Source organism: Phlebotomus papatasi, chromosome 1 (genome assembly GCF_024763615.1).
Source record: "Phlebotomus papatasi isolate M1 chromosome 1, Ppap_2.1, whole genome shotgun sequence".
NCBI lineage: Eukaryota > Metazoa > Arthropoda > Insecta > Diptera > Psychodidae > Phlebotomus > Phlebotomus papatasi.
In genome coordinates, this window is record NC_077222.1 from 28,130,356 (window position 1) to 28,154,446 (window position 24,091).

The window sequence follows — 24,091 nt, forward strand, 5'->3', positions numbered from 1 at the left end:
TGAGTACGTTTTATTTCTTTATTCCTTTTTGAATCCTCTTTATTATAATGTTTAATATTCGTGTATTTATTATCTTTAATAATGTACTTAAATGATATATAGTTAAATTCTGTGTATCTAAGATGAAGAAAAATTGAAGGATCTAGGGATTAGAGTGTAATATTTTGTTAATAGATATTTTTTCACTTAGTTTTTATTGTTACAGAGATTATAAATATTTTAAATACATTTTTTTAAAACGGGTGATTTATTTCAAATACGAATTTATTGTCCCAGAAAATCAAAATCTCGATAATGATTCATTCAATTCAGTTTGAATTCTTTATTTTTGGCGAATACTGTTAAAATTAACCAAAGGTCAGGTTGACAAGTGAGGCTTTTTGAAAATTGCATGACCTAGAAAGACATTTTTTGAGTGGTCGAAATTCCGGTCCCATATGTCTCTGGTTCCGATCCGGCTCGAAGGACCAATTTACATCAGATGTACTATTATAAAAATTGAAATACGTACGAAAATGCTTTCACACTGTGATATTTTTGAATTAGGAATTTGGATCACTTTTAACGTGGACTTAAGGTATCACAATTTTCAGACTGACCTTACTTGGCATAACCTCACTTTTTTCTATTTTGAAAACTTCCGCTTCAGATCCTAATGTAATTAATAATTAATTAATAAGAAGCGAATGAATCATTGAGTTCCATTTAATCAGCAAATACAAAAAATATATATATTTTTTAATAAATACTGAAAATATATTTACAATATCTCTATATTAAGAACGAATGGTTTGTGTGAATTGCAATGAATGTAGAATTTTTGTTTTTATTTAGGTTTTTTGTTTTTAATTCTATTGTCTTTCCCCGAATTTTTTGACTTCTTTGTTTTTGTTACAAGATTTTTTGATAAATCTTGTTTTTTTGTTTTGTTTTTGGTTTTCCCCGTTTTTTTTGTAAGGAGTAATATAATACTTCAAAAATTATTAAACAAAAAATAAGGAAATGGAGCAAAAGAAAAGAAAAACGATTAGCCTGGATTTTAAAACATAATAAAAGAAAAAGAGAAAATAATACCTCAATGAGAGGAAAACAATTCATAACTAATTTTGATAACTAATCATCAGGTGTGGTAATTAAAATAACAATAAATATTATATAAATATTAGAGTAGGGTAACTTATCCAGAAAAAAAATGATGAGAAATGGTGAATTTTGATTCAGTGCTGTACTAATTTATTTATCCCGAATTGAAGGAATGTTGCAGTATTTAATATAGTTACTTGAACTTCCCTGATTTTGCTGATCAGGCATCTGAGAGAAATTCCTCTTAATAATATTTAACCTGAAGAAAAAAAGACAAAGATGATGGAGAAAGATTTAGCAAATATTTTGTTCTTTTTCTATCTTTCTTTCTTTATTTCTTAAATGTACCGTGTGATTCCTGCACCTTTGCGCAATAATAAACACAAACACGAACACTTCGAACATCCCATGAACAGGCGATATTTGCAAGTTGTATTCCGGAGATAATAGACTTGATTGGAACTAGACCAAAATATGGGGGCACTTTGAAGAACGAAAAAGGGCGAAGGTGAGAATATAAATTAAATTAAATCAAAGACAAACTAAATCAAAAGAAAGACTTTTAGAAAAAACAAAAAAAGAGTTACAATGAAGGTTTTTTATTATGATTTTCTTGTTAGGTCACATGAAGTTTTATAACTTCAACATCTTTCTTTGATTTCATTTTGACTTTTCTTTTATTATTTAATCTAATTGGAAAAGTTAGGTGTTACACCTTTTTTTGGGTGAAGGATATTAAAAAAAAATACTTTCATTTCTTCATTAATTTTACACACATTTTTTTAATTAAATTATGTTTAAATATAGTTCAGACATACAAATACATATTTTCTACACACGTAATAATTCAAAAGATATGTTCAAATTAATGTAATTTAACAAATTGCAATGTTTGAGTCGTGTTTTTGGTGTTTCTTTCCTCTTCATTCCTAATATTTAAATTAATACAAAAATATATATATCAAGGATGAAATATTTAATCTCTCTATTAACTTTTAATCGGTTTTATGTTTGTTTGTAAGTGGAAAATATTTATATTTCATTTATTTTTGTTTTTTGCTCTCATTTTCCCTTTTTTGGTTTTTTTTTTCTTGGAAAAATTCAAAAAGAAAAATATTTCCTCTTAAGAAAAATCTCTATCATTGACTAACATTTAGAAGGACAATAAATGTGACTATCTAATGTCATATCCTGCACGCTTTTCTTGTGTTTTTCCTTGCAATACTTTTTTTTTTAATTTTAGTTTTTGTTTTTTGTTTTTTGTTTTTTGTTTTTTTGTTTTTTTAAGTTTTTACCTTTGTATCTCTATCCGTTGTCATTGGTGTATATTTATGTTTAGTTATTTAAATAAATTTTAGAGAGCTTATCCTGAAAGATAAGATGTTTGTGTTTCACTTACATGTTTAGTTGTCTTTGTTGTAATAAAAAAAAATAATAAAGAGGAAAAATCAATTTTTAAACATTTCTGTTGATCAATTTGTTACCTGTTGACAATTTTTATAAAGAGATATTGAACAGTGGTAATATAAAATATTAGTTTGTAGTCAAATTAACAAACAATACATTATACATTATGAATAAACATTGAACTACATTTTTTTTGTAAATTTGTGTTTGACATTTTCTTCAGTTCAGGACTGAGTAATATGTAACTATCTGGGGCCCGTTAAAAATATTTCTGCAAAATAAAAGTAGGGTGAAAGGAACACCCATTGACACTTTAGGAACTCGTGTCAGGACCTATTGATACCCTACTCTGTACCATTTGAAATGCGAAATTCGAACATTTATCCTTATAGAAAAACGTAGATTAATGAAAAAACTCCATATTACTTACATTTGATTAGATACACTAAATAAATTTCAACATTTTGACAAAAGTGTCAATAGGGGTTCCCTGCACTGAGAGAAATCCGAAAAAGTTAAAATAACATTCCGGAAATGTTAATTTTACCCTGCATTATTGATCCGAAAACGGTGTAAATATTACCCTTTTTAGGTGTATTATGGGTTAAAGTTGCCCTTCTTTCATGTTGATTTTACCCTTAAAAGGTGAACAATTAACATTAAAAAATGTTGATATATTTTTACACGCAAAAAATTTTAAAGTTATGACGAAAAAAAGTTAATCGCAGCCTCTTTTTTTTCTCAGTGTATCGAAGAGGTGCTCATTCGACCCTAAATGTTGCGTTCTCGACAAGGAACTATAATTACTTTTACTTGTATATATTTTTTTAAAGCCTCATAAGTCAATGATCGAGGTGACTAAATATACTCTGAAAAAGATTTGTTAAGCGGACAAATGGATCTTGTTAAAATTTTGTCAAAAAAATGTTATTTACCAATCTGACAAAACTTTCTTCAGATTTTGTATGGAAAAACATCCTTTTGACAAACTTTTCTTGTTAATTTGACAAAACTTTTTTTGTCATTTTGTTTAATTTTGTCAAGATTATTCGTAACTATTAGGTAAATTGACAAATATAGAGGGGAAATTTAAATTGACAAATATAGAGGGGAAATTTAAATTGACAAATATAGAGGGGAAAGTGGGGTATCTTTGAATGATATTTCTTGCTGAAAATCAAAGAAAGATAACTATTTGGGTTTTACATCCAAAATTAAACTTGTGTAGTAAAGTCTTGGAAAATATTACGAAGATTTTTTTGCAGAGTTGGGAAGACTGGGGCAAAACTTCTCAAAACGCATATTTAGTTCTTTCACGAGCTCTGAGAAAACTTAAACGTTTTATAATGAGCATATTCTTATAGGAAATTTACTGTTCTACAACATTGCAGAAGACTATTTTCCTCTATCTTGAAAGAAATGTGATTTTCGAATCATTTTCTAAAAGTCGATTTTGTGGAGATTCTCAAAATTGATGGGGCAAATTTTGTCAGTCTTCGGATAATTTGTGACGTTTTACTCTCGCAAACTTTGTTAATATCAAATGGACATATTTTTATAGGAAATTTATTTCTCTACAACTTTGTCGAAGATAATTTTTCTATCTTAACGAGAAATGTACTTAATTTGAGATAATCGGTTTGATATTTTCTGTAAGCTAAATATTTCAAAAATAGGGCTCAAAATTTCATTATTTTTTATTTTACATAATCCTTCCTCGAATCCCTTGAAACTTTGTAAGTTTAAGAAGGTTCATGAAGGCTATCTATAATAAAAATTTCAAGCATCAGTCTCTTTTATTTTACAAAATAGTGAAGATTGAAATTTTCGTTTTGACACATTTTGCCCCAGTCTCCCCTAATCGTCTATATTCTAAAAAAGCGCTTATGTTAAGAACAAGTCTTGGATAAACGTGTCACCATATAAATTCTTTTAAAATCGTGCTATTTTGAACAAGATCTCTTGTTAAAATCGGATCCACCAAGATTATTACACTTATTACACAAAATCTTGTAAAATATTGTTATAATTCTTCTTTATTGTTCATAAAATAAAACCGATTTTTCTATCGGGAATGGTGTTTATAGCCCTACCTGACCATTGTTTACAGACAGCTCACTGGCACATTCTTCCTATTATTAAAAAAAAAAAACAGTGGGTTCCGGGATTAAGCATATTTTCGGGACTGAGAACAACCGTGCGAAGTTATTATGCATATAGAAAATTTGCATATCCGCAGGAGATTTCTTGAGAATATGTTAAAGAAATGCCGTAAGTATATGCAAAATATTGTTGGCGTAATTTTCTCGGGCTATCTTAATAATTCCATACTTTTAGGTGTATTTCAAAAATGATACCACAAATTATCTCCCAATTGTAGGCAATCTTGCATAAGTAGATTTGCATAATCCCATTATATGCATACCCGGCATATCCCTTAAAATAATTGTAAAAATTTTTTTCCGCCAAATTGATAAGTGAATTTAAAAGAAAATATTTTGAGTTCATTTTGAGAGAACAGTGGAATCTACCTAATGTTGTCCAGCGACATCTGTTGAAAAATTCTATTGAATAGATACACTCAGTCCCGGCACTAAGTTTTCGGGATTATGCACCTGACGGACTTACGCACATACAATTATGCAAGTTTGCCTACCATTAGGGGTAAATTTGTGAAATCATTTTTGAAATACGCCTGAATGTATACTAATTTGCGACACGGGAAATTGGAAAGCACTATGCTCATTTTTCAAAATAAAACTTTAATTTATTTTATTAAGGTAATTTTTTTAAAATATTCTAACCATTTATTGGAGAACTCTGCCCAAAAAGTACTGTTTGTTAATGCTTTTCTATTAAACAGTTGAATCTTTTTGTTTAAACTACTTTTACTCCGCGCGAAATTCGTTCTACGACAAATTTATTCAAAAGCAAGCCCCAGCGGGTATGCAAATTTTCTCGAGTTCAATGAGAGTAAGTGAGATCTAGATCAAGTCATCTCGCTCACTCTCATAGGAAATTTTGAAAACATGTTTACAAACAAAAGTTATTGTGCGTTGGACAATTAGTTTTTTTTTACAAATATGTTTTCGAAACAGCTTATAGAGAGAGCAAGATTTAACTCTAGATTTTATTCATGTCACTGAATTGTCAAAAACATGTTTACAAAACAAAAATTTGTTGTGATTTGGACATTATAACTAATGTCCAACGCACAATAACTTTCCTTTGCAATTTTGTTTTAGAAACGATCTATAGGAGTGAGCGAGATGGCCAGATCTATACCTCACGTGGTCTCATTGAAATGTCAAAAACATCTTTACAAAACAAAATTTATTGTGCGTTGGGCATAATGAATAAAAACTTTTGTAAACATTGTTTTTTTTTTTGATATTTCACTGGGAGTGAATAAAATATAGATTTAGTTATCTTCTTCACACTATTAGGCAATTTCGAAAACATGCTTTCAAAAGTTATTCTGTGCACGAAATTATTTAGTTGGGGTTCTTTACAAAACTGAGAGAAATCCGAAAAAGTTAAAATAACATTCCGGAAATGTTAATTTTACCCTGCAGTATTGATCCGAAAACGTTGTAAATATTACCTTTTTTAGGTGTATTATGGGTTAAAGTTACTTTTCTTTCATGTTGATTTAACCCTTAAAAGGTGTAAAATTAACATTAAAAATGTTGATATATTTTTGCACCCAAAAAGTGTTAAAGTAATGACGAAAAAATGTTAATACACTGCTGGCAATAATCATAGCTCCACTTTTTCATACTAGAAAAACTTTGAAAAACAAATTTTTAGAAAAAAAATAAAAAAAATCATTTGAAGGTATTTTCATACCGATATGAAAAAATGCTATTTGAATTTCATACCGTTAGAACTGTGAGTACTGTGATAGAACCTTAATCAAAATGGCGATTTTCGGGTGGCAATAATTATAGCTCCACTCAATAAATTTGGCTCCAGGGTATTTATTTTCAATCAGTGAAGGTAAATATCTTTTAGTAATTTAATTAATAACTTTATTAGGCTAATTAAAACCATTTTTATAAAGTTTTTCATGAATTTTGCTGAAATTTTGTAAGGAAAATATTTAATGAACAAAAATAAGGGATTAATTAAGGTCTTGAAGGAGATGGAAATTGACAACCAAAAAAAATCCATAGAAATGACAAGATCCTATCATCTTTCATCCGAATTTGTCCATGTAGCCGACATATATGCATTTCAAACCACTCCCAGTGCTAAAAATCTTCTTTTGTTAGAGGCAAAAGTGTGCAATTTTCTATGTTAGAGTCAAAAAAAAAGAAGTTTTCTACCGAAATTTGATGTAAAACAATGCTGACTGCTTAGTCTCATCATGTCCTGCTGACTTTGTCGCAAACCAGAATCTTAAGTGACTAAGAGGGTCTTTAGAATACTGGAACAAAAAATTATCAAAAAGAAGCTTTTTGCAGTTTGATGAACAGAAGGTGTTTTACCTAATTTAAGTGGTACAAAATTATTTTTTCCGAATAAAAAAATTGATAGGTCTTGTCTTAACTTGTTTTCTGTCTGCAAAAATAATTTTAAACTACTTGAATTAGGTAAAACACCTTCTATTCATCAAACTGCAATAAGCTTATTTTTTAAAATTTTTTATTTTAGTATTCTGAAGACCACCTTAGTCACTTGGGGATTCTGGTTTGCGGCAAAATCAACAGGATATGATGAGAATAAGCAGTCAGCATTGTTTTACATCAAATTTCGATAGAAAACTTGTTTTTTTCGACTGTAACACGGAAATTTACACACTTTTGCCTCTAACAAAAGAATATTTTTAGCCCTGGGAGTGGTTTAAAATGCATATATGTCGGCTATATGGACAAATTCGGATGAAAAGTGATAGGATCTTATCATTTCTATGGAAATTTTTTGGTTGTCAATTTCCATCCCCTTCAAGACCTTAATTAATCCCTTATTTTTGTTCATTAAACATTTTTCTTACAAAATTTCAGCAAAATTCATGAAAAACTTTATAAAAATGGTTTTAATTAGCCTAATAAAGTTATTAATTAAATTACTAAAAGATATTTACCTTCACTGATTGAAAATAAATACCCTGGAGCCAAATTTATTGAGTGGAGCTATAATTATTGCCACCCGAAAATCGCCATTTTGATAAAGATTTTATCACAGTACTCACAGTTCTAACGGTGTGAAATTCAAATGGCAATTTTTCATATCGGTTTGAAAATACCTTTAAATGATTTTTTATTTTTTTCCAAAAAAAAATTTTTTTCAAAGTTTTTCCAGTATGAAAAAGTGGAGCTATGATTATTGCCAGCAGTGTAGCAGCCTCTTTTTTTTCTCAGTGAATGTCCTTTCGTATGTTGTCAAACACATTTTTACAAAACCAAAATAATTTTACGTACTCCATATTTCTCTACAAACAAAGTATACGTTTACATATTATTCTTTTATTTTCTCCACAAAACATTTAATAAAGAATTTTTAACATATTTTTCTCTACTTCCTTTCTTTCTATTGCGTATTAGAGATGACTAAACTGTGTCTACAATTGTGATAAAATGATAGTGTTGTAAACAGTTATTTATTTTTTTAGTTTGGATGTGTATATAATCGTATGATGAGATATAAATAAAATATATAACTTGAAAATAATTGAATATCTAGGAATAGAAAAATTATTTAAAATTAAAAAAAAATATATTAAATTTTATAGTGAATATAAAGTATTCTATCGTAAATTTTTTTTTAGGTAAAACAAGAAAAGAAGACTGTTAAATTTCTCAGCACGTTTATGTTTATATCTTTGTAAGAGCAATCAGAGAGATAAAACAAAAACTGAATTTTTAAAAATAAAAAATAAACTTTTTTTAATGCAACAATTTCTATTTCGTTTATTTGTGTAAATGCTACTTTTCTCATGTCTTCTATTCTCTCTAACTTCTTTCTTTCTCTTTAACTCTTTTAGACGTTGTGAGAGTGTATAAAAGTTATGGAAATACTATTATTAATCCTTCAAAAGTGAAATCAATGTTCTTTTTTAAACTAGTTGGATGTATATTGTGTTGTATAAATGTATGAGAAATTTTAAAAAGAAATATAAAATAAAAAAAATGATATATAAAGTCCTGATGATCCCCAAATGCTTTTGAAATTTGAAAGACCACAAAAAAAATGTTTAAAATTGATCATAATCTTAAATGTATGAACAAAATCTTAGTTACGTAATTTGTAAATGTAAGTAATGAGTAAAAGAAATTAAATTTAATTAAAAAAAAATACGCTGAAAAAAGATTTTAGCTAAGTAGTATGTGTAATTTATATATCTCTAGCATTCATTAGGATATTACTTTACAAAAAAAAATGCGTGGCCAGGCAATTTTTGTTGAAATTGTTTTTTTAAAAAAAGAATTGGATTATTTTTTTCTTAATAAAAAATAACTATTTTTTAATAAAAGCCGTAGATTTTAATAAATTCTGCGCTAGATTTTAAGAAAATTGCACATAAAGTACGACATAGTGCAAGATTTTATTTTTTAACTTAAGTAGACTTTATTTTTTTGATTTTTTTTGGTTTTTTGTTTGATAATATGTTTGAATTTTTGGAGAAAATAAATTCATGTACATAAAAGTGTTTCCAGGTATAGATAAAAAAGAAATGAAAACCGTAAGAAATGTTTTAGTTTTAAAGTCCTAAACAAATGTAGATAAAAGCTAATTTATTCCTTATTGAATAATGAAAAAAAAAAGGAAAAAATGATTTAACAGTGCATTGTAAAAAGTACTTTAGCAATTTAGTTGCATGGCATAACAAGCATTTTATAATGTAGAAAGATATGGTGTGTGATTTAATGCAAACTTATCGTGTGATTGTACTATTTTAGACTAATTTTCTCATGTATTTCTAGCAAAGTGTCAACTATTAACATAAATTTTCTTTCCATTTTGAGTAGAACACAAGAGCATTTTGAGGAAGCACCCAAATAGAAAATAGAAGAGTAACATGCATGCAATTTGACCAGCATAAAAACAATGCACCCGCAAGGATTTTGGTTTGATTTCCCTTTTTTTAAATAATAAAGAATGTTGCACTTATTTTTTGTGTAGCTGTAAGTTTAACCATAGCAAAGAGCAATTAAATAAGAAATAATGAAAAAAATAACACGACACACATAAATTTCATTGAGTTAAGAAAACTTTTAACTCATTTTATGTTTATTTCTTTTTACAAACAAACTCTTTTTTTATTTATATTTATTCACTTATTTTATTATCTCTATGAAAAAAAACGTATGGAAAAATATTATTAAAAATTTTAAAAATATATTTACTGCACATTATAATATTTTTCCATATTAAAAAAAAACTTATTTATATTAATTAAATATATATTTGTACTTGGGGGTAGCAGACTATCGATATATCAATGATATTTAGGATTTAAAAAAACAACTATTAAAAAAAAGAAACCAATTGGATTATCGGTTTTTTTCTAATAGTAAATTTTATTTTAATCATCTCAATTTGCATGAAATATTCCCTCAATCACTTTTGTTATGGGATTCAAATGTAACTTAATAATTAATTTAAAAAGAAAAACACCTTTTGAGTTTATTTTTTTCGTTTTGTATTTAAAATATATCCACTTTAATTAATTAAGTCACCCTGAATAAAATTTTGTTGCTTCTTTTTAGAAAATTTAATATTCAAAGGATCATTACTAATATTTTTTTCTTCTATTGCTTAACCCCTTTTTTGGATCATCGATGGATTTGCAATTTGTTTGGTTAAAAGGCACATTGTTGTCTGTGGCCACATCACATATGAATCAGTGTCGCACTTCTTGAAGGATTTTTTACATGAAGATCGTGAAGATGTTGACGTCGAAGTTGTATTTTTACATCGGTGAGTCACAAAAGTTTCCTTTTATTAATTTTTTTTTATCAAATGTTTCTTTCAAAGAACAGAGATTATTTTTGAATTTGTCTATTTACATTTTCCTTTTTGTTATTTATTTCTTGAAATGTTACATTTATCTATCTAATCTCTTATGATAACTACAAGAAAAAGACAAAACATTATTGAGTATCTTTTATGTAATTTCAATATAAGATTAGGAGTAGTGAAAAATGGTATAGCATAACAGATAATCCAAATAACAAATGGCCAATACAGAGAGAAAGACAGAGTGATGTCAAATATGGTGGAGAAATTAAAATGATTTTCATATAGCAAGGAGCCTGATCTGGAGCTTGAAGGACTTTTAAAACGGCACTACACGACAGTGGCGTTTTTTCAGGGAACTATGATGAACGCTGTCGATTTGGAACGAGTTAAGGTACAACAAGAAAACGAATGTAGACTTCTATTATATCAAAAGCATAAAATGAAACATTTCTTGCAAATGGGTTTCGCACGGAGCTTTTTTCATAAAAAAAATGTTGTTGAACTCGTACAACCAATAAGATTTAGGGATTAGTAATATTCCGTGCGTTCACAGCGGTACTTTTCTTGTTAAAAAGTGTCTAGGATAATTTTACTGATCCAGAACTTTGATGTCTAAAGTGTCTCAGCTAATAGATAAATAGAATTAAATTTATAAAAAATGATTTTCGAAAAATTTTAAGTGAATTTTGAATGCACACTAAATTTTCGCACAAGGTTGTGAAAACTTATGGAATATCACATTGAGAACCTAATAAAAAAGTGAGTCAATGATTTTTGAGGAAATGAAGGTTCAAGATTGATACAACTGACAATTTTCAGTTAGAAATTCGTACAAGAGATTTTATGAGCCACCTAGCGGCCCATCAAATAATTTCGTCAGATATCTTTAAGATTTATGCAGAAAATATCTACATCTCTGTCGAAAATCTGCCGAGAAATCTGTAGATATTCCTACGAATTTTATTTGGGCTTGGGACAAAATTCGTCAGAAATTTTTGGCAGATTTTCTGACGAATCCTGGTGCATACTCTGACGAATTTCTGTAGATATTTTGCCGATTTTCTGTAGATTTTTTTCTACATTCCAGACTTTCCAGACAGCTGTGTATGAAAAGATGGAATATTTTTCACTGAAGTTTGCAAAATTCAATGGAGTTATTCTTCAAGAATCTGTAGATTTTCGGCAGAATTTCTGCCGAAAATCTACAGACTTTCTGACAGAAATTCTGCCGAAAATCTACGGATTTTCTCTAAATGTACTAGAATATACCGTTACAATTCAAAAAACCTCCGAGTAAAATCGGCAGGTAGAGCAATGAATTGACGGGGGAATTATTAAAAAGTCAAACGGTTTGTTCACAGCCAGAGTGTGAGCAAGTGCCTTAGCTAAAAGGTAAAGTTTTCTTTTAGCCCAAACGTGTCGTTGATATTCGTAAAATTTAAACAGAATTTCAAATTTTCATATTAAAAATTCGAGCAGGGTTTTAAAAATTTATTAAATATCACAGTAAGAAGTTGAGAAAGGTTTTGCTCATACTCAGTAATTATTTAAAAAAAATAATAATGGAACAGGAATATTATAAGCATCGTTGCTTTGATTTTCCCTGTATGTAAGATGATACATGTTGATAATCGAGACAATTTGAAATTTGAACAGAAAGAAAACTTTAGCCTCCTCATGGACGGAACGCTAGAGAAAAATGCCTTTTCTTTAGTTTTTAAAACCTAAACTTGGGAAAAATCTGACTGTGAATAACTTGAAGAATATTTTTAATATGGAATTTGATACCGATTCAACTATGAACTCAATGGTTCAAGTGATAGAGCACTCCTCTATGATGCGAGTGTCCCGGTTTCGAATCCCCTTTAGGAATTTTTTGTGGCGTTATAGGTGTTCGAATTGCATCCAGTGAGATTCACTGCACTAGATTCCACGGGGCATGGGACTGACAAGCTCATTCCTGTATAAGAAAAAATAATAATGGATGTCCCGAACTCCCCTTGCGGGAAGGCCTAGTTCCTCTATGGAACGTTGTGCCACCATTATTATTATTAACTAATCAAAGCAGGTTCCATTATATATTGGGGTGTTCAAGAATTTCGGTGTAATTAAAGTTACTTTACAGTAAATTCTTTGAAAAATACTTTTCTTGACTACTACTGTGGAAATACCAAACCTACAGTAGGATTCGAATAAGAATTCTTATTCTTTCCGTACAGAAGTAGGTCTGGAAAAATTCGAAAATCTATTTGAAGATCCAAAAAAGATACTTTCTTACTTCTTAATACTTTCGCAAGGTGGCGGAAGTTACATCCTGTTCGAATTCCGAAGTGCTCAAGTGTCAAAATGTGACGGTCTTCACATTGTTGTGAGGAAAAAAACAGAACACCAACGCCTACCGTTCTTGTTTGAGTATTTGATCACTCCATAATCACTGAGTAACTCTTTTGCCAGCTTTTTACTATGATATTTGATAATTTTTTTCCACCTTGTTCGAAAATTTAGTATGGAAATTCGAAATTGAATTTGAATTCTTCGAACATCAACGACTTTTTGTGCAAATAGAGTTCCATTTACCTTTCATCCAAGACACTATTGGAGAATCAAAATCTGCTTCTGTTTAGGCTCATTGTGTCAATTCCACTCCGCCATCTGTTGGACATGAAAAAATACTAATTCGAAAACTTGAAATTCGAAATTATGATTTACTATTAAATGTCAATTTTTTCGTGTCTCTGAACTATTAAGTTTTTTTTTTGGTGCATACGAAAAAATCAAAAATAAAAGTATTTATCATTTAAAATTACATTTAAAGCTTGTTAAAATTTAAAAATTGAATTTTTTTCTAAAACTTTGGCAGTGAACTAAAGGCCAAAATAGACAGAGGGATAGGCTTAGAGACCAGCTCGAAAAATGAGAATTAATATCAATACCTCAGGGATCAGCCCAAAATTTGGGGGATCAGGTTGAGCTTCTAAATTTATGAGGTTTACTGAAATTTACAAGGATTAGCAACATCAGCGCTAGTGGCAAAAATATAAAACCTCACTTTGGGTGTTTTTTTTAGTACTTTTCGATAAGTCAATTGGGTAATAAAAAAACATGGAGAGTAATGGTACACAATGTCGCAAAATCTTAAAATGCAATAAGATTGGAGTAATAATCAGAAGGTCAGAGTGATCCTATCTGTATGTAAAATCCATTGATTGATTAAGAAGATTGATTTAAGAAGTCTTTCAGCAATCAAATTGTGCACATTTAATAGAAATATACGCTGCAAATACTAATCCTTGGTCCTAAAACCTCAAAGTATGATAGTTCAGGGCTGATCTTTTACCGCCAAGTTTTTCACACTGAATATTCTCGAGGATCAGAATAGTGTCTATTTTCGGCATAAGAATCCTTTGGAAGTAAAAATTTATCATTCGGTATTTCTCACATGATTGGGTAATCGTTCAGTAATTTGAAATGGAAATAATTTTGGAATTATTTGAACTTCAATATTTATATTTCCATGCGAATTTTGGAGGAGGGGGGGGGGAATATAACAATTTATAATTCAAATTCATCAAAATTCTAATATTAGATTTTTTTAATGAAAAAATGTATTCTGAATTTAATAAGAAATTGAGCTGATTCATTTTATGTTGATTTATGTCACATAATTGTTTTGTAATTGTTTCTTGAATTTAAATTCATTATATGGTAGGTGGCGCGCTGTGTACCTGTCATTTTTTCGAAAAGTCAAAATCAGAAAATGATAATTTCGAAAAACAAAATTATTCATAATAAAAAAGGAAAGTCTATCGTGAAATTCACATTTATATTGCAGCACGAGTAGATTGTACCAGATAACATGTTTTTGAAAAAAAAAGCTCCGTGCGATATACCTCGAAAACGATAAAACAACCTTTTATGAAAACACGACACCAAAGTCACACTCGTTGGACAGCGTTGAATTCTGTTTAAGTTGTTAATTTTTAAATGTGGAAAATCTCTCTTAAGAGATATCCTGAACTAACTAAAAATTTCGTTTAAAAAAATCATGCAAGAATTCGAAGACAATTTTTTACAAAAGGCAATAAGGGGCCATTTAGAATAGCGATTTTTATGTAGAAAAAAATACGATTAAAATGATTTAAAAAAGCGAATTTTACTAAATCTGATCATTTTTTCCTAAAAAGAAATGGAACACCGCGTAATTGGCCTTTAGAGAAGTTTTTTTTAATGTTCAAAATGTATTTTTTTTTTCTACAAAGCACAATACTATAATCAGAAAATTGCTAATTTAAATAGCTCCTAAATTTTAATTTATTTAAAATATTCAGATTGCCTTCTTCGCAAATAGCTTCGAATTTTTGACTTGGATTTTTATTCTTTAATAATAATTCATTAAGTATTCTTTCTCAGTCTTTTGCATGTTGTTCTTTAAAATATTACAAATTTTGTTTTTATTGCAAATTACTGTGGATTTTTTTTATACTTTTATTTATGTTTCAATTTTTTTGAGAATTTTTCAAGTTATTTGAAATCCTTTTTTTTAAGTGGAATGCAAAACAAATATATTACTTATTATTATTACTTATATTTCTAAGAAAATAAAAGAATACATTTCAGGAATATGGAAATATTCTGTCAAAATTTAAGTATTCGGATGTGTTCGTGTGATTTCGTAGAACTTCGGATGTCATTGCATGTCAAATATTTAAAATGACATTTATCTAACGGTTTTATAATTAAGGGTTTTGTCGAAAGAATGAATATTTCTTCGTGAAGTGTATTCCAGTAAAGCAATATTTTTACAATTTATATTTAGCAAAAATTTTATTATATTACAAATTACTCTATATAGATGGTTTTTGGCTGAAGCGGCTGCAGTTACTGAAAATGATAAATCCAAATATATGAAATAAGAGCAAAAATAATCTTTATAAAAGACACTAATTGACTTTCTTTCCATTCTTTTCTTCATTTCTTAAAGGCATATTTATTAAAGTAGATGATGTCTATTAATGAAATTATATTCTGTTAATTTTGTAATCTCTTGCTCTTTCCTTCATTAATATTTCTCTTTAATTGACTGCACATTTTTTTCTTTTTCTTTTTATCTCTTTTTGCCATCGAAATCGTGTGTTAAATCTATATCAATATTGACCAAAAAAAAAATGAAACCAAAATCCGCAATAATGAATCATGCAAAATGGACCAAAAATTCTACCGAAAACCAATTGCAAATTATTCCGGTATCTTGACTGACACAAAAATCGAATTGTTTGCTAAACATTCGATTGCATTGAATGGCAAATTGCATTGTGTACCTTTGACCGATTGAATCAAAAAAAAATATTGCTCTTTCGTGGATGTGTTATCACGAAAACAAAAAAATAAAAAAGAAAACCACCTGATTTGGAGTTAGAAGGTCTGTTCAAGCGTCATTTCACGACGGTGGAGTTCTTCCAAGGGACTATTATGAACCCCATCGACCTGCAAAGGGTTAAGGTAAAGAGCCACAATCATGATGATGACGCTACTTTTGTACTTTACATAAATGTTTATTGTGTTAATTTTACTTCCATCTTCTGTTTATCCTTCTCTGTCACTTGAGTATTGATTTTCATTTTTAATAAAACCTATTTTTCATGTTTTTTTTCTCGTAAAGCGGTACAAATATCACGTAATCTTATTTATTACCTCTGGGTTTAATGCCTTAACAGTTTAACTTGCCTTTTGTTTATAATAATGCGAAAACAAAATTTTTTTTTTAATATACACTGAGAGAAAAAAATATATTTTTTAAAATTAGTATTTTTAGGGCTTAAAAATAATTAGATTGTGTCAAAAATAAAAAAAGGCCTAAAGATGTAAACAGAGAAACTGTGATACGGTACAGTTGGGTAATTTCGAACGGAATCGTTTTAAACTTTGGGGAAATATGTAAAGAGAAAAGACCTCGTAGAAGTGTTCTTTGCTCGTCTTTTTATTCCTGCCCATAAAAAATAAGGAAATTTTAAATTTTTTGGCTCATTGGTTTTGATGAAAAAAACAATCATATTAGCATTATGCCATTATTGTAAAGCCGATTTAGGGCAGAATCACATTGACAGTAAAATGCTCACCGTCACCGTCAAAACCTCACGGTATTTTGTTAATTTACTCTTTTTCATTGCAATTCTTACGAAAATTCTCAATTACTGTATTACCTCATCTCATACTTGGCGGCACTAGGTGAAAATAATATAAGAAAATTGAAAAAATAAAACGAAAATGCGATAAACGGTGAGCAAAAAACCTGTACGAGAAACTAGCAAAAAAATTCTACAGTTTTTTTGGTCAATGTTTATCGTATTTTTGTTTTATTTATTCAATTTTCTTACATTATTTTGAGGTATTGCCACCGAGCATGAGGAAAGGTAATACGGTAATAGAGAATTTGTGTAAGAATTGCAATGAAAATGCGTAAATGAACGAAATACGGTGAGCATTTTACTGTCAATGTGATTCTGCCCTTAAAGTATTAACAACTAATCAAATCAGGCCAAAATGTAACCCTACCCGTAGAACGGTAAAATCTGTTTCTCAAAGCATTCTTCTAAGTAATGGTTTGATGTTATTGTTGAAGATTTAAAGAAAAGCTGCATTTTGTGCCCACATCTGTTTATCCCTTGCTAATTCACAATCTTATTAGCAAATTTCTCAGTCAACACAAATTTATACTAGACTGGCGCATCACTACGGCCAGTCGCAATGTAAAACTTCTGACCGGGAACACTGAGAGAAATCCGAAAAAGTTAAAATAACATTCCGGTTAATTTTACCCTCCAAAATCGCAGTAAAATGTATATTACTTATTAATATTAATATTAATATTACTTATTAATAAATATTACTCTGTTCAGGTGTATTAGGGGTTAAAATTACCCTTTTTCGTGTTAATTTTACCCCTAAAAAGGTGTAAAATTAACATTAAAAAATGTTGATATATTTTTACACCTAAAAAGTCTTAAAGTTCTGAGGAAAAAAAGTTAATCGCACCCCCGTTTTTTTCTCAGTGAAGTTACTGAAAGTCCATTTTTACACGGTCTATTTAAAAAACATCCATTGAATGTCGTTGAAATTTTATTTATTTATTTATTTTTACGTACAGTAGACTCTCGCTCAATCGGCTCTTTGTCAATCGGGCGCAAAATTTTGTTGACAATTTTCACGTTTAATTATGAAGCAAATTTCCTCAAATTCGCTGTACTTTCTCTTGTTTTATCGTGATTCTTTATATTTAAGTGATTTTTGTGGAATTTACAATGATTTTGATGCCCAAATCTCTCGATAATTTGGATGACATTTTTCCCCGTATGCCCGATTGAGAGAGAGTCTACTGTACTTGGTTATTTCAGCCATTTTGTACATTATTCCGTTTACAAATGTATTATTCGGTTTGCAATGTTTCGTGAAAAAAAAATCCATTCAGACGCATCAATCATTTGCACCGGGTGGGTCTCGAACTGACAACGGTCACAGTCGAGTCGCGGATCACACCGCCCAAGAGGCAAGAGCCGAACGCTTTTACCAATTGCACCACTGACCCCGTATTTCGTCAAAATTTATTTGTGCAGAAGTTTTGCACGTTCTTGGTGACTAAATTCTACTTCAAGGGTCGATTTGGATGCGTACTAACATAGTAAGACTTATGGCCTTCTTCTGCAAAGATATCCCACATAAGTTTGATAGTACCTTCTAATAATCGCATGGTACCTTCTAATTATATCCCGGACAGTAGTACCCGGAACAGTCTCGCCACTGGGTACCACATCCAGCCATTGGAAGCTCGAGCTTCACAAATTGGAGGAAAGAATTTGGTTAAGTCGAGAGAAATCATCCAAACACAAACCTCCAAGTTAGACGATGTAGTAGAAACATTTGAGGCATTGGAAGTAGCTTTTTAAAATACTTTAATGTGTCAAATTCATTAAAAACTTATTAGAAAATGAGTTGTTCAAAGCTTGAGTTTTCCAAAGAGAGCGTGCTTCCCTCTATGCACGTACATCATTTACGTGGGAAGATGGGTATGTTCACAGAGAAAAGTTTGAAAAGCCTAGCTATGAAGTCCGTTCGGTTTTCTAAAATCATTTTAAATAAAACAACTGTCCTTCCTTCTTCCATTTATCCCCTATAAAAAATGAACAATATTACAAAACCAAGATTGAAGTATCATACTTCTTTTCAGTATTTTTCAAATCCTACGGAATAGGTGCGTTTTAGTTCACAAATTACATTGTATTTTGCTATGTTAGAAATTCAAAATTTCCTTTAGTTTATTGCAAATCGTTTATTACAAGGTTGTCTGCCATAATGATCACTCCTTATGAATCTGGTATTTCCATACTGGGCTAAATAATTACGATAATAAAATCAACAGACACATTTATAATTAAAAAAAAATAAAAATTAGGAAAATTCGATTGGAATTCGAACTCAGAACATTTGCTTTTTAGAGCAAGTGCTCCACCGCTTATATGTTCACTGGCTTACAACAACCGCATTTTATTCTTTTAGTGTGTTTTTAATTATTATATAGTAACTTTTGAGTTGAAAATTAATTGTTTACCTTTATTTTTATTCTTTTTGAGTAAATTTAAAGAAATATTAAAGAGGATAATTTTTCGTCATCCATTTTCTCTCAGTGTATTATATAGTTCATTAATATAATTTATGGAAGTAAAAAGTTTTGTCCCCCATCTATATTAAATGTTTGGTGTTTTATTTTTTGTGTTTTTAACTTTCCCTAATACTAGATTTAGTTCATTATACATTTAATTTCTAAAGAAAAAAAAACAACAACTTTTGTTCTAAGCAAAAGTTTGTCAAATTTTGTATGAAATTCCTTTTAGAAAAATCGTAATGCTATAATGTCGTGGAAATTTTTGTTTTTGAGCAAAAGAAAAAAAGTACGAAGAGACAAAGAGAAAACTTTATCCTGTGTGCAAAAGTCACTGATAGAGAAAAAGAGAAATAGAAAAAAAAGAAGAATCTCCTAAATGAATTTGAGCATGCATGAACGTGTCTTTAATTAAATGTAAATTGATATCCCTTTGTGCTAATCATTTGATAATGTCCTATTGAGTTACATTACAACCACAAAATTGTCCTTTTTCTCTCATTTCCATTTTCACTTTCACCCTTTTCGTTTTGTATTACACATTTTTGACGTGAAAGATATACATAAAAGAGATTAACAAATATTTAATAAAAAAATATATCTGTCTGTAAAGAAAACTTATTTTGTGTAATTAATATGGTAAGTGTCTGCTTGTTTATTAAATTTTGCATGAATTACCAATCTCTTTTTATAATTTTTTCCAGTAGATTCTTTTTTTTTTAAATAAATTTCTGTATAGATGCTTTTCTCTTGTAGATCGCTCTCAAATGCTAACCAAATAGATTTGGTGTTGTGTCGTAAAAGTGTTTTGTATTAAATAAAAAAAAAACTGTTTCGACGAGAGTGAAGACATTTTATTTTTCTTCGAAAACTACTTTTCGTCATCATTGTACAGAGATTATTTCAGAGAAATGAATCACTATGAAATTAAAGTGTATAAAGTACTATGTCTTTATCCACAATTTCATATGATTCTATCTATGATAATTTGTTGTTCTTAAGCTCTCTCTCTAATAATCTGTAATTCATTTTTTTCCAATTTTTAAAAATTCTCAAATTCGAAGAAAATACAATTATACATAATACATTTAAAAGTTTTTTTTTCATAAGAATTTTTTCTAATACTTGTTCTTTTCTCCAAAAATAAACATTCTCCAGGTACACGAAGCTGATGCCTGTTTAGTGTTAGCAAATAAATACTGTCAAGATCCGGATGCAGAAGATGCTGCCAACATAATGCGTGTGATATCGATTAAAAACTACAGTGACGACATTAGAGTAATTATTCAATTGATGCAATATCACAATAAGGTGAGTCTACTCCATCTTCTTATTTCTTAACTTTATTCTTTTGAATTTTCATCCGAATTTCTTTGGCCAATAAGCTTAACACAATTTCCAATTGCTGACTGTACATGTTTACCTTCTGAGTTTTTCACATTGTATATTCTAAGACAGAAAACAAGAATCATTGCTATAAAGTTTTTGGCTTTACTATAAGAAATCTTCCATAAAGTCAAATGGGATTACAATGATACGTGATTTCTGTGTACACGTGGATTTTTAGTAACTTCCAAAACATGTTTTTCACAGGGATTTAACTCATATTACTTTATTATTATTATTATTGATACATTATTCAACTCAGGTACAAGTTGTTCAAGTAACTTTATTTTGCATTATTTGATATTGAATGGGATCGTGATAAATTTTTCAAGTTAAAAAGTCTGTAGTAAGCCTATTATTGTACTTGAAGATTCTTGGAAATTCAAGTTCCTACAAATTTGATAATTATTAGAAATTATAATCAAAATAATAATGGCTTAAGACGTATAAATAATGGCTTAAGACGTGTCTGTCTAGGGCGTTAAGTTTTTAGATTTAGCCCAGTCGCCGAAGGTCTCAAATTTCAAAACAACAAAAAATTGCAGTGGTTTTAAGAAAAAAATGATAGATCAATGTCCTTACTGTCCAACGCACAATAACTTTTGTTTGTAAACATGTTTTTGACATTTCTAAAAGTCAAAGAAAGGGTTTAACCCATTCCTTTACATGGTATTAGTTTGTTGCCTCATGTGTGATCAGGAAACCGGTGCAAAAACCGATAGAAAAAATTCCTCTTTAATTTTTTTCTTTTCGCAAATTAGTTGCCTGTAATCTGTAGATCTTATTTACGTATTTCGGAAAAATTATTTAATTTTATTTCATATAAAAAATTGTTTTCCAAAAGTTGTTCATTTTTCATGCGTCAAAAGTTTGTTGCCTCATTTGAAAAGTTACTCAAAATGATCAAAAACATGCAACTAACTTAAAATTAACCGGCTATATTTTGAGTTTATGTCATTTGAGATGCCAATGGTGGGTATGGACATTTCTAAAGTTGTTTATGGTAAATATATGTGTATAAGAATAATGATAAATAACAAGAAATAATCTGTTTTTTGATAATTCATAATTAAGGTTAAAATGGCAAGTTAAAAGGAGTTAAAGAGTATGAAATCGTCCAGAGATACTGCCGGAATGAATCTGCGTCGTTAATTGCTAAATTTTATGAAAAATCACGAAAAATTAAACATAAAATATTCAAATATTATAGTAATGAGTAATGTAAATTATAAATTATCAAAAAATAGATTATTTCTTGTTATTTATCAATACTTTAATACACATGTATTTATCATAGACAGCCTTAAAAACGTACAAACCCACTATTTGCCTTTCAAATTACATAAGCTCAAAATATAACCGGTTCACATTAAGTTGGCTGCATGTTATGACCATTTTGAATTACTTTTTCAAATGAGGCAACAAACTTTTGACGAATCACAAATATTCAACTTTTGGAAAATTTCTTTTTTATATGAAATAAAATTAATTATTATTTTTTAAATATAGAAATAAGATCTACGGATTACAGGCAACTCATTTGCAAAAAGAAAAATTCGAAAAAGTAATTTTTTCTATCATTCCTTGCACCTGGTTTCCCGATCATACGTGTGGCAACAAATTTTTGACACCTATAGTTCATAGATAGTTTAAATGAAATTTTAACTATCTATACTACGAATTCTTAATATTCTGGCCAACTATAATAATTTGTAATGACTAAAAACTGAAAATTAGTATCATACCTATCTTACAATTTAGTCTCTAACCGAACCGGATTTCAATCAGATTTGTATCATCATTAATAAGTATTTTGAGTTAAAATTAGCCATTCATTGTGTCGTACACTGAGAAAAAAAAAGAGGCTACGATTAACTTTTTTTCGTCATCATAACTTTAACACTTTTCGGGTGTAAAAAATATATCAACATTTTTTAATGTAAATTTTACACCTTTTGAGGGTAAAATCAACATGAAAAAAGGGTGACTTCAACCCATAATACACCTAAAAAGGGTAATATTTACACCGATTTCGGATCAATAATGCAGGGTAAAATTAACATTTCCGGAATGTTATTTTGACTTTTTCGGATTTCTCTCAGTGTATATAACTTTCGCTGCAATTTTGAGTAAGCACAATGTAAGAAAGGTATTTTGTAATGCGAAGTATCTTTTTCTATTATTCTTGAAACATGAAAATACTCTCTAAGAAATTATTAAATGTTCTGGAAAATTGTGCATTTACTTGTATTATATTCCTTGTGAACATAAGAAAATGCTCAGATTGACGCAACGTGCCCGAAATTATCTTTTGGTAAAAAGCAGAATGTGATTTAATTGGTTGATGAAATGCCTTATTTTTGCTCTCAATTATGGTAAACAATAAATCACAGCGTAATGCCCAGCGCACAATAACATTTGTTTTGTAAACATGTTTTTGACATTTCTATGAGAGTGAGTGAAACCTAGATCTAGTTATCTTGCTCGCTTTCATAGGAAATTTTGAAAACATATTTACAAACAAAAGTTATTGTGCGTTGGGCATAATATATACATTTCTTAGATCTAATGTTTTTATTTGCTTACTTTCAATCGTTGCCTCTATTGACGAAAGGCGATTGTAAGATTTGATTTTGAGATTTATTTCCGTCATGAACTTTACTGTAATTATTTCATTGAAATATTTTCCACTTAAGTTGGTGCAAATGGAGTAAAACTTTTCACACAATTTTCTTCAATAAACTTATGTTGCTTCTGGAGAGTTTGCATATTGAGATATTTAATTGAGTGGAAAAAGTACATTTTGAGAAAGAACTATTGGCGCCAAAATTTTATGTGATTTCTAATTAGTTTCAATGCTAATGGATTATTTAATTAGAAAAATAAATAAAATTTGTGTTTTTGTGCAGGCGTATTTGCTGAATATCCCATCGTGGGATTGGAAGCAGGGAGATGATGTGATTTGTCTGGCAGAATTGAAACTAGGTTTCATTGCACAGAGTTGCCTGGCGCCGGGATTTTCCACGATGATGGCCAACCTCTTTGCCATGAGATCATTCAAAACTGTGAGTATTATATTTCCTTTATTTTCTTTCCCCTTTTAAAAAATTGCTTTATAAAATTATTGGTAGAAATCTTTATAACCTATATTATTTTGTGGCTAATTATATCATCAATTTTTTAAATAACTTTTTTTTTCTTAATCAATTTTTCTTTTTCAGAAAGTAAGCTCCCTCTCTATCTCTGTTTCTGTCACTAAAAAAAAATTACCAAAAGATTAAATACTTGACAACAATTTGAATTTAGTAGAAACTAGCTGCAAATAGGATGTTAATACCTGTTGGGCTATAAATCCATATTTCAAACAGAACATGTATAAATTTTCAAAATTCTTTGCAAATTCACCAAGAGAGCAAAACTCTATTTGGCAATATTAATTTTGTTTTTTGTATTTCGTATGAAGGTTTTATTTGACGTCATGAGAAATTGAATGAGTCTTTTTAAAGAAACTAGCAACGATCATATCGAGGGCTCAGAATATAAGTCGAACAACTCGATTTTTTTACAAGATTTGTTTTTTCGCTTTTTGAGTAATTT

At 29.2% G+C, this 24,091-nt stretch overlaps 1 protein-coding gene across 29 annotated transcripts in view; it reads left to right on the forward strand.

Moving 5' to 3' along the window:
• Positions 1-24,091, forward strand: part of LOC129799549 (calcium-activated potassium channel slowpoke) — a 153,273-nt gene that overhangs the window by 69,831 nt on the left and 59,351 nt on the right. For 11 of the 29 annotated variants that reach the window (XR_008751518.1, XR_008751519.1, XM_055843541.1 and 8 more), the window contains exons 7-10: positions 10,303-10,413; positions 15,849-15,954; positions 20,267-20,419; positions 23,404-23,559. Coding sequence is in view for 26 of the 29 variants with exons in the window: in XM_055843541.1 (XP_055699516.1) it covers positions 10,303-10,413; positions 15,849-15,954; positions 20,267-20,419; positions 23,404-23,559 (526 nt within the window). In the remaining 3 variants the exon portion in view is untranslated. Of the gene's footprint in view, positions 1-1,499; positions 1,592-10,302; positions 10,414-10,740; positions 10,847-15,848; positions 15,955-20,266; positions 20,420-23,403; positions 23,560-24,091 lie in introns of all 29 variants that reach the window. The other 18 variants (XR_008751520.1, XM_055843539.1, XM_055843530.1 and 15 more) reach the window with 3 other exon arrangements.